Source organism: Quercus robur, chromosome 3 (genome assembly GCF_932294415.1).
Source record: "Quercus robur chromosome 3, dhQueRobu3.1, whole genome shotgun sequence".
Classification (NCBI taxonomy): Eukaryota; Viridiplantae; Streptophyta; class Magnoliopsida; order Fagales; family Fagaceae; genus Quercus; species Quercus robur.
Window position 1 is genome coordinate 17,654,698 of NC_065536.1, and position 12,415 is coordinate 17,667,112.

At 36.2% G+C, this 12,415-nt stretch overlaps 2 protein-coding genes across 2 annotated transcripts; one reads left to right on the forward strand and one right to left on the reverse strand.

Annotated features, from left to right (window-relative positions):
* Positions 1–3,200: 3,200 nt before the first annotated feature.
* On the reverse strand, positions 3,201–5,060 carry LOC126717317 (probable transcription factor At3g04930). Its single transcript, XM_050418908.1, has one exon. It carries the CDS (start codon positions 4,782–4,784, stop codon positions 3,501–3,503), a length of 1,284 nt encoding a protein of 427 aa, XP_050274865.1. The 5' UTR covers positions 4,785–5,060; the 3' UTR covers positions 3,201–3,500.
* A 4,999-nt stretch (positions 5,061–10,059) lies between these two features.
* LOC126719343 (probable transcription factor At5g28040) lies at positions 10,060–11,338 on the forward strand. The gene has a single exon (XM_050421913.1). It carries the CDS (start codon positions 10,060–10,062, stop codon positions 11,194–11,196), a length of 1,137 nt encoding a protein of 378 aa, XP_050277870.1. The 3' UTR covers positions 11,197–11,338.
* Positions 11,339–12,415: the final 1,077 nt, after the last annotated feature.

The window sequence follows — 12,415 nt, forward strand, 5'->3', positions numbered from 1 at the left end:
GATCTGTTTAAAATGGATGGGCAAGGTCCAGTGCTTTGGAGCACTAGACCCAAGCCCATTCAAAAATGGGTCTATATCAATCAGACCCAAACAATTGGATTTATCAGCAATATGCATATTACAAGACACTAGCATCAAAATTAATATGCAAGGGTACTCATGTCATGCCTCCAATTTGTTTCTCTCCAATGAACCAGAAGTGGTTAAGCCATGGCTCTTAAGACTTGCTCCACCCCCACCAGCCTTATAAGTTAACAATCAGGTTGGGATGACATGATAATTGATGGAGAATTTACATTCATTCAGTTTGAGTTTTAATACAAACAATTTGCTATCGTTGCTGAGTGATGCAAACGGGTGGTGGCTAATCCTCTAATCAGTGAGACAATCTCCTAGAACTTCTCATAGTGCCACCCATAAACCTGCTTACGGGGCTCTGAACACCTTTGCAGGAACAGTTCCTCCATAGTTTGATTCGCATCTTAGTAGAAGCAGTAGTGCTGTCTAATGCTCCAACCTCATGACTTTTTTGCGTTTTTTCTTTATTTGTTTTGTTTTTGAGAACCCTTTGCTACAGCAAAAAGAAAAGGAAAAAAAGAGAGGGCTTGGGGGCTCATGTACGCAGGCAGAGACCAGCAGACAGACCCACCACAAATGTCCCCCATTCAAAGTTTTCTAACTCATGAGAATAGAAAAATGACAAATTAAGTGCAACCCTTCACGAAACACATACCAAGCACGCCAAAAACACGTTTGGTGGCAAGTGGAAGGGTATGTTGTGCACAGTCAAGGAACCAGTAGTGCAAAGTGCAAACATGCATCACCATCTACCATCAACTGAGTATTTGCACTAAAAGAACCATGATGAAAGCACTCACCAGCCCGAACCACTACTCAGCATTATGCATACTGTCTAGCTAATGTAACAATGCAATATAGTCCCTTTTTTCTAATAGTAGATTACAAAGGGATTAGCATTTAGAAAAGCTAAAACTTTTCACAAACATTCGTGCAAAGTTTAGTCCCATAGATGGTTCCTGCTAGACAATTCTTTCATTACTAGTGTAAATGGCTTAGCTAATCTAATTGCATGTAACATAACTAGTGAGGTAACATTCATTATTTTTAGACATGGACGGTTCAAAGAACCGAAAAAGAAAAAGGTTCAAGATTTTAAAATTGGACCGAAATTTAACCAAGATCGAACTGTGATGACATCAAAATTAATTTAATATTAGTTAAAATATAAATAAATTTATCAAATGTACAAAAATATGGAAATTTACCCCCAAAAAATATAAAGCAATTTAAACAACTTTCAAATATAAAAATAAATAAATAAAAAATAAAAAACTTTAAAATTTTGCGTTTATTAATCTTTCAAATAAAAAACATTTTAATTAAAATAAAATCATTTTTAACATAATTTTACAAATTCATATTCACATGTAATGATGTAAAAGCAAAATTCTAGAACACAACTAAATTTAGCAAATTAAAATAAATAAAATATAAATTCCATATGTGACACAATTAAGCTAATTAGTTCGGTAGTTAATGTGCTGGACGAAGGTCACTGGTTCTATACCAGTTGTCACTTGCAAAAGAACCGGGTTAGGCCACAGTTCCCGGGTACGACTGTCCGGTCCGGTCCAGGTTTGACAAACTTAGTAACATTTCAAAATTCCAAGAATGCCCATGGGATCCCAACACACCCAAAGGCTCTCCATCTGTTAAAACTCCTAAGTACAGTTGCTAGAAATTCCATACCAACCATCCACCCACAGAAGAAAAGTGGGGCGTGAGGGGTTGTAGTTGTTGGCGTTAGGAAACTCCAATAGATTCTAATATGAAATTGCTACCTCTTATATGCAAAGGTAATATTTTAATGTCTAACTAATTCCAACTATAATACATATCGCGTACCCGATCAACCATCACTAAATAATACATTTCAGTGTATTATGTTTCTCTTTTCAATAAAGTCTTCTTTTCCATTAAAAAAATAATACATTTCAGTGTACGCTTCAGTTTCTAGTGCTAATAGTTAACAAAAAGCAGCACGCCTTAATGGTTGTTATACATAATAAATTACATCAACCATCACTAGCTTTTAGTATGCACCCACACATGATTTGATTGAAAGAACATCAATAACACGAAGGTAGTTCAGATAGCCAAATTTAATTGGGAGAAAAGTGGATTCCTCATGCACAAAGTAAAGGGAAGAGCATAATGAATCTTTAGTAGCCTCTCGGCTCAATGAAATGACATCTTATTTCACGTTTTTGCCCATATAATCATAGAGTAAGGTGAGAGAGAGGGCGAGAGAGAATTAAAGATTAAGGGCATAAAAAATAGGTAATCAAATCTAGTGTAAGATCCACCTAAGTTCTCCCCAACCCACATAAAACCCAGACAACTAGACCAAGTTTTCAAATACGTATCTAGGTCATTCACTCAAATTGCTCTAGTTCAGATTTTATCTAATTTCTGTTACCTGTTTAGTCAAACAGTAAACTATAATATCAGAGAAAAGATACTTTGTGCTTAAATGTGCAGGAAAGGAAAATATGGTTGATCTGCTTTCAGAGTCACATAATCAGAATCGTCTACCAAAATAAATCTGTGTCCAAAAGTCTAATTATTCTATGTCGTTGCATAGAGAATCACACATTTGTAATAGAATAATCCTGTTTCCATTTCCACCATTCCTCTCTCTCTCTCTCTTAGACACAGAATAAACAATAACTCCCTTGGGTTTTCTTCACCCACCTATAACCATGAAACGTAAACCCTTCATTTGGGCATAAAGTATAAAAAAGGAATGGGTTCTCAAACAGTACAGAGGTTAACAAGCTTGCCTAATGCAAAAACATTTAGAACAAAAATTCATGCTCATGGGAAGCAAAAAATCAATGAAATTATATCCAGCTTTGAAAAATGAAAATACAGCCACGGCCTGAATACATCATTGCTACTCATCTTTCAGATTGAAAATGAAACGAATGCAACCTTCATCATCTCAATAAAATATAACAAACCAACAAACCCCACATCCCAAAATCCCCTAATTTTGCCTCACGGCCGCTATCACGCCCAAAAACATGAAGAACACAATAAAATTTCAAGTTACAACTATTCACACAAGATTGCATCAGATTCTCTAAAACTATTGAAAGAAAAAAAAAAACAGAAACTCAACATAAAACCGTGTCATTATGCTACCAATTCATTCATTTCAATCTAATATCTACAACTATCCAAAGATTATGAACAAAATATGGGAGACACTAAACAATTAGAAATCATTATTCAACAACTGTTCTATCAAAAACCAAAAAAAGAAGGAAAAAAAAAAAGTATAAGAATCCAAAAGCAATTAACTCAGCTACACTACCAATAAACACCAATAAATATTCATCAACTAAAAACAGTAAAATCAACCCACTTACATCCAATTCCTTCTCCCCAATAGAATCATCAAATCAACCAATCAATCACCCCCCCATTGACCGCAACTCCTCCAAGGCGGCCCGAATCTGATCCTGCACCAAATCCAACCGCTTCGAGTACACCTCCAGCTCCAATATCTGCTGTTTCCTCCACTTCTCATCCACCACACCGCCACTCTCCCCTCCCCCGAAATTCAAAGGCATAGCGTTCATCGCCATTGCATTCATTCCCATCCCTCCAAACCCAATTCCCCTCCCTCCAAATCCACTCCCCCCCATTGCATTGCTCAACAACTCCTTAAACAGCGGCGACAAGCAACTCTTCACCGTCTCCTCTATCATTCCCCCCAAATTCCCACCACCACCGCCGCCGCCGCCGCCGCCACTGCCACCGCTACCGCCACTCCCAACAACATTCTCATTCCCATTATTCGCCTTCTCCTCGGTCCGAACCCGCGATCTTGACCTTTTTCGCGACGAATTCGGCTTCTTCTCACCGCTATTGTTGTAATTCGCATTCTCCTCCAACAAATTAGGGTTTTTCGAATCTTCGTCGTCGAAAACCGAATCATCCACCACCACAGCGAAGCGATTATTCGAATTGTTATTGATATTACTATTGCTCCAGATCTTGCGCGAGATTTCGAAGGTGGCTTGATCGTGAGGGCTCTTGAAGGAGAAATCTTTGCCGGTGCTGATTTTGCCGACAACGTTTCGGTACTTCTTCTTCAAACGACGCAGCTTCTCGACGAGCTGGTTCTTGTTGAAATCGAGCTGGAGCTTCGACTTAATCTGATCGTAGAACAAAGCGGTGTCGTTGTGGTGAGTCGAGCCACGCGACGTCGTGTAGTCCAAAAACCCCTGGAGAAGCTCGATCTCGTCCTCATCGGTCCACAGCCTCTGAAAAAGTCTCCGCGAATCGTCGATAGGAATTGGCTGCGGCTTCTTCTCCTCGAGGTGTGGCTCGATAGTGATACGCTGTCGTTTCGGGGAAGGCGTGGTGGTTGCTGTTGCTGCGGCTGCGGCTGCGGCTGCGGCGGCCGCGGCGGAGGTTGTTATGACCGTCGTGGTGATTGCTGACGTGGCAATTGGCGGTTCGACGGCGACGATGGCGTTGGAGACGGAGGAGGAAGGGACGGCGACGGTGACGGTAGGGGATGACGTGGAGGGAGAAGCGGAGTTGATGACGTCATCGTCCTCTGGATCGGGGAGAACGTCGTCGTTTTCGTCGTCGTCTAATTCTTCTTCGTCTTCCTCTTCTGATAATTCGTCATCGTCGTCATCGAAGTCTTCTTCGGCGAAGACGGTGTCGTTTTCCTCCGAGGCCATTATAAAACCTTTTTTTTTTTAGAGAGAGAGACACAGAAAGGGGGGGCTTTGAAATTTTTTTTTTTTTTTTTTTTTTTTTTTAAAGGTGGGTTTGGAGTTTGGACTAGTTGTGGGGCTAAGGTTGGGCGAGAGTGGTTGGGTTAGGGGGGCGAGAGAGAGAGAGAGAGAGAGAGAAGTGGCTTCGTTGTATTTGCTAAGGTTACGGTTGCGTGGTGGACTAGGTAATGGGTTAATTTGGGGAGTGGAGAATTGGGTTGGGACCAGACCTATGAAGTCACACACGCGTATACGTGTTGAACGGATTGGATGTGTGACTATGACTAACTATTATGGGAGAGATTTCAAAGCCTTTCTCTCTGTACTTTGTTTAATAATAATATACTCCTGTAACAAACCCTTTTTCTTTTCTTTTTTACTCTCGTTGATGATTGATGATGATGAGAATGACAATGTACTATCACTGTATCTCGTTTACCTTTTATTTATTTATTTATTATGTTTTTTTTTATTAAATGTTATAATTTATTGGTGTAAAATGAAATGTCAAAAGTCAACTTTTAGATCGAACGTTTCAGAATTTTAATAGGTGGAGGAGTGCAGAATTCGACATTCTTGATGAGGAATGAACGGAGGGTACAAGCAATCACATTTTTTGATCAAATTAAATGAATCCCATTTATTTTTTTAACAATATCATTGCAATATTATGTACTTTAATATTTGGGTTATGGTCCTTAAATTCTCCAAACATTAACCATGTCTCTTGAGTGGAGTTGTGGTGTGTTTTTGTGTTAGAACTCATTTTTCTTTTCCTTGTGTGTATATTTGTTTCTCAAAGAAAAAAAAAAAAAAAAATTCTCCAACCATTATAAATTCTTGGGAATAAGCTTATCCTAAGTATTCTCACCTAGCCAATTGATTTTTAATTTAAGTGGGTTTTTTTTTTTTTTTTTTTTTTTTTTTTTTAGAGAGAGGGAGTTTTAATCTATAACGTTTGCTTTTTTTAATAATAATTTTTTATCATCAGATTAAGACACCAACTGATTTTTGGTATAGACGAAAATTGAATCACAAATCTCTTATTTAATAATTAGAGATTTTACCAGTTAAACTAATTAAAACCCACTTAATTTAAGCGGTTTAGGGGCCGTTTGGTATGTGATTTTGAGCAATAATTTTCAGTTTTTAAACAACATTACACGTATTTCTACACACTTTTTCACTTATATGTATTTCTAAAAAATACAAATAACGTTACCAAACAAGCCCTTATACTTCTTGAAATGTCCATTATATTTAGGGATTAAATTTTCTTTTATATTGTAAATATCGAATTATCAGACAAAAGAAAAGCATACAAGCATTATCATGATGAGATAAGCTCGATGAATGGACAACTTCCTAATTGAGGGAGGCATAAGCCCAAAAAATATGTGGGCTAAATCTTTGGAAGAAAATGGACTACACTTAGGTTTCTGCTAAATCGTGGTATAGGTTCCCATGAATCATACCCACAACATTCAGAGATGTCTCGCTACCTCAATCATGGAAGTTCTCGAAATTGTGAAGCAAGCAAATTGCATGAAATATATGGTCTTTCTTAGGAGCTTGAGAGGTATGAAAAATTACACCACACACACCTTTTGTTATCCATAAACTTTACCGTTATTAACTTAATCATTGGAAAAGCTTAGTATTTCATTTAAGTGGATTGTCCTAAGCCCGAGTTGAACATGTGTCATTGATCTCTCATGCATCGTCACAAATAACGTCCCTTTTGAAGTTTAAAAAGTGATAACCTCCACAAAGAAACACAGTAGGTGTAATATATAACACTAATTTAGACCATTGGTGACATTTTAGTTGATTGAAGAGGAAAAGAGTTTTAAAAAAAATTAATATTAGACGGATTTGAACCCTACATGTTTCTATTGAATATATTAAGTTGTGCCAATTGAGCCCTAAAAATCTCTTGCCACTTAGCTCTTTCTAAACCAAACTTTCTAACCAAAACAATAAATCAATAAATTGATTTAGAAGTCTATAGTAACTCATAACATTCATTAAAAAAATGGGAAAATTTTGCTACATAATGGGTTATGTGGCATGAAATTAAAAAAAAAAAAAAAATATATATATATATATATATCCAAGAGTCATGTGCAATTGCTTTCTTTTTACTGCATACTAATATACAGCAAACCTTTCCCATAAAAAAATAAAAATAAAAACCTCATATAAGTCAGTTTCCCTTTTGGATTATGTGAAAGAGTTATTAGTTTATAACACTTCTCTCACCAAGAAAGGCATGGGTAGAGTTGGCTTGACAAATGTTCAACCCAACAAGGTAGGATTAGGTCACTGGGGTTGGCTTTTTGAATTATGTCAAGAGTTATTAGTTGGAGGGCATGGGTAGAGTTGGGTTGAGAAATCTTCAACCGAACAAAGTAAGATGGGTCACTGAATTGAGGCTAATTTTGTCATATCCAATAAGAAATTTGGGTTTTCATTCAATTATTTTAGTCTATTATTCAATAAATTATTTATAATTTATGAAATTTAGCCTAATATTTCAATTTTTTCAAATTATATACTAAAAATCAAAATAAATTAAACTAACAAATTTAAACTAAATCTAAACTTCAAAAATAATATTCTAGGTTGGGTCAGGTTACTTGGGTTGAAAATTTGTCAACTCGAGCTCTCTACCCAATCCAATTTTCAAAATAATTTGGGAACTCAATACTCAATCCGGCCATGATAACAAATCCAAGACTTTAGATTGGACAGATTGGTTTAGACTTGTTGTATTTGATGATTAATTCACACTCCTATTCTCAAATTTCTGTAGGATGAATATTTTCATTTTACACTAAAAAGTAGTAATAAGAGTGTGAATTACTCAGTTCTGTTTTGTTTTTATTGCTGCCCTCAAAGAATACGAGTTTAAAGGCGTGTAGGACGTAGGTTTCTTTTTTTCTTTTTCTTTTTTTGATTGAGAAGAAGGTAAGTAAGTGAGCGTGTGTAGCCTAAACATTCTGTATAATTTCAGTTAAATTTTATTGAGAGATATAAGAAAAGAAGCTAAAGAAAAAGCCATCTCATCTAAAATATAATAAATAGGCTAGATTTAGAAATTTCAATGCCTGATATACTGAGTCTTTGGACGCTACTATTTCTCACACTTTCTGCATATCATTCTACATATTAATTTTCTTATATATTAGTTATTTGGTTTCAGTTCTAACATTTTATAATAAAAAAAAGATATTTGGTTTTATTGTAATAAATGTTTAGCATGTGATCACATGACATTTTTAATTATACTTTTTTATTTTTATAAATAGAGTTGGCGAAGCAAATTGCTTTCAACTTTCAAGTGTTTCCATTATATAGTTACATGGAATTTAATATGTAGAATGATGTGCTATATATATATTTAAACCGATGTGCAATATACTTGTTAGACTCTCCAAGGCGATATGGTTCGAAGCTTTGTACTAATTATCAAAAGAAAAACTCTAAAGACACGTCCAAACTCATACCCAAATCCACAATACGTTTAACTGTAGAAATGGTTTCCTTTTCCCATCCCTAGAAAAGAAAGAGTTCCGTTGATTTTATTTTAAAAAAATAATAATAAAATAACAACAATTGAAAAAGTCTCCTTAATTAGCCAAGAGTTTTGTAGTACAATTTGTTGGCATCTATTAGTATTTCTAATAGAAATATCTAGGATTCGAACTCTCCTTCCCAATAATAATAACAATTGAAAGGAGACATTCAGGATTCGAACCTCCCTTTACGTTATAACTATCGAATTATCAACCCAAAAAAAAAAAAAAAAAAAAGAGAAAAAAAATTTCTAGAAGTCTTCTCTAGATACCTCATACAGTCATACTAGTCAACTAAGATATGAAAGTTGCTTATGCACGCCATGCCAAGTGAAAAGTTCCAAAGTTATTAAAAATTATACAGATATGGATTTTTTTTTTCTTCAAGGAAGCACTTTCGTTTGCATAAGTCCAAGCCGACCAATCAAACAACATTCCAAATCAGTGTCCCAACTACCCTGTTAGATTAACTCTAAAAAACTACCCTGTTAGTAATTCTTAGTAGTTTTAGGTATAAGCTCCTGTCATTCTTTTTCTTTGATGCTAATCAAATGCCAAGTCTAACGCCAACCAAAAAATTGGACACAGTTTTGTTGTATTTAGTATTGGACTTGGCTTGAGTCTTATGTTCAGTCACATTTAACTCATCCAGATGATAATATGTGTCTACTTTCAAACATGTATCATCATCCTGATAAGTTCAGTGTAATTAATTAAATACTAAACCAAACCTTATCCTTTAGTATTTACCGCAAGAAAAGAAAAATAGAAAAAAGAAAAAGTCACTTCAGGCTATATATAGCTCAGTATCTCCCAATGGAAAAGTTGTTTCTGTTACCATTTCCATTTCCAGTACTGGTTTGACAATCAGACCAGCATAAAACTATGGCTCCAAATCTCCACGCTACACTTGAGCCGAATTATAGGAGGTCCAAACTGTTCTTTCCCTTCACCTTAACGCTAATAAAATCACAGAGCAAAAGAAAGCAAAGATGAATTACGTGTTAGCTATGTTGAATGTTTTGACCATTTTTTTTTTATGTGAATCTGTTTTGACCAGATTCATATCATTGTTCTAAAATCGTCACAATCCACTTATAATAATTAAATGCCATGTTAATTAGTTCACATAGTACTTCCACATCATTGCATATAAATTCTTGTGTACAATTATAATTATTAGTACATGTGATAATAGTTACACACTGTCTCTATGGGACATGTAGTTAAAATCGTGTTTTCATTAACTAAAATTGTACAATTACACAATTGCGTTTGCACATAATTTTACAATTTCATATTGTAACTAAAATCTTATTTTTAAAACATGATTTTAACTATAATATGTATGACAATAATTAGCTAGTAGTATATAAAGCCTTTTTGAGGCGAATCGCACGTGGACCACAAACAGATAGTAGCTAACAAGTGTTCGATTCCTTTGTTTTGCAACCAATGGTGTGCAATGTTTTGTGGCCGGAATTCTAGTCTTGTTTAAATAGAAAATTCCAACAAACTTTTATTTTTGTCTGGTTCCAAATCACTAATACCTTTTAGAAGTTTGCTGAACCGTCCATACCAACTCTTTTTCTTTTTTTGCTGACAAGTTCCAACCCTTATTCATAAAAACAATTCATATCTTTTCATTAAAATGTATGAAAATGCTTTCTTCATTGGTTGGCTGGATTATACCCTCTTCTTCTTCCTCTTCCTCTTCTTCCTCCCAAAACGACGAAAAAGAAGATGACAACACAAAAAACGACAGCATTTCTGCTAAACCTATCGATAACATTGATGAATCCATTGACGATCCCAAAATTCCAGTTGGAATCGCCGTCCGCTCCACCCCTATAGTCACAATTGCACTTCCTGCCGCCGCGGCCGCCCCTCTAGGCAACCCTCCGATCACAGCCACCACCACCACCACTACCATAATTGTGAATTCAAAACGACAGCGTGTTGAGAATGAGAACAAGAACGATGCATGGGCCATGCAGGAAGAGAAAAGGCATGTGGACTGTTCTCGGAGACTGATTCAACGGATTTGGACTAACGAGGATGAGATTGAGCTCCTACGAGGCTTCCTTGAGTTCACAACACAGCGTGGCTCCACAAATTACAATGTCACCAAAGAATTCTACGATCAAATCAGGTCCAAACTTCAGGTTGAGTTCAACAAGAACCAGCTCTCTGATAAGCTCAGCAAGTTAAAGAGAAAGTACAAAAGAATTCTTGAAAAAATCAACCCAGACAAAGAGTTTTCTTTCAAGACCGCACATGAACAAGCCAGGTTTGAAATTTCTCGTAAGATCTGGGGTGATATTGTTGGCCGAATTGGCGTTGAAGATAACATGTTGGATGAGGATGAACCGAGTTCTAGCCTTAATGACATTAATCTTGTCAATGTTAAGGTGGAGGATGAGGAAGTTATGGGTGATTTTAGGCCATGGAAGCGACCAAAGTCTCTGTCAAGTTTGAAAATCAATGAGAAGCACGTTTCGAACAATGGTACTTTGCCAAATGACATTGAAAATGGGAATAATGACGTAGCGAGCTTGATTGAGGATACGGTGAAGAGTTTATCACCATTGTTTCAAGAGCTGTTGAGCAATGCATTGAGTCCAACGCAATTGAGTCCTGATGGGGTGTCGACGACGAATATGCAGAGTGGAGAAGCGGTGGATGAGAAGTGGAAGGAGCAAAAGATTAAGGAGTTGGAGGTTTATTCAAAGCGTTTGGAGTTGGTGCAGGATCAGATTAAAGCAACATTGGAGGAATTGAAGTCTATGGGAGGTTGATGGAGGATATATTCGGGTTTGAATCCGAACATATGCAGACTTTTTGGGTCTTAAGCTTTTACTTTTTTCACAAATTTTTCTTGGTGATTGGTCACTAGTTGATAGTGCACGTAGCAAGAAATAATTGAGTTTTTGGTTTATATATCCTTACTGGGTTTATTAAAATAGTTTTTTAACAATAATTTCTGAAATTTGATAGTATGGTCATATTAATATTGTTTGGATACAATTTGCCCAATTAATTATCATCCCATGCATAGGTTGTTTTTGTTTTCATGCATTAGCTAGACTCATTGAATTCAAGTATTCATCCAAAGATCGTGTCCAAGTTACAATTTAAGGCTAATTTGAAGCAGGTTGTTTTTATTTTCATGCATTAGCTTACGCAGATTTTTCCTGCCCTTACCGCAACAGAGAGATCCCATACACACGGTTTTAGATGCGGTCCATGGAGTGAAGCCACTAGCACTGATCCCCCTCCTCGAAGCATTGCCGACGCAATGACTCCATGCACCCGCGAGAGGGACCCATAGAAGGCGGTGTTGGACTTCATGGACGGAATATTGAAGCTCTATGTTACGCTCACTATCCCAATCTCCCAGCCCTCCTTGTCTCATAGTCTCTCTCGGAGGTTTTGTAGAAGATGTTACAAATTAAAGATAGCCAAAGATATCTTTAGTAGGGGGGTTTGTGGACCGTGGTTCAAGACCTGAGGGTAGATTTAGGGTTATATATTTCCAACCATGACTAGAAAAAGAAAAAGAAAAAGAAAGTAAAGTAGAGGAAGAGAGGGTTTTTGGGTTCTGTTAATTTATTGCTGAGTTGGTTAATTGAGTTGGAAAGCACTAATTGGGCTTTTTGAGTTGATTAATTGAGTTGGCCAGCACTAATTGGGCAATTTGGGCTAGCTAAGTCAGCAATTTTAGCTTAACACTTTTTTATTTTTTTGAAAAAAAATATTGAGTGATATACTGATATGGTCCCTGACCCCAATCTGCCAAAATTAAAAATTAAAAAAGAAGGAGAAACTATTTAAAATGTCGGGAAGCTAAGCTAATACTTTGAAGAGATTCCAGTTGAGTATCCAATATAAGACTTAGCTTCTATACTAATCACATCATTTACACCTGAATATTACAGCATAAAAGTCTTTAGCTTGTTTCAAGGTTCAACTCATAAGTTTCTTGACTTCTATTCAAAGATTTTGGCACAATCCTAC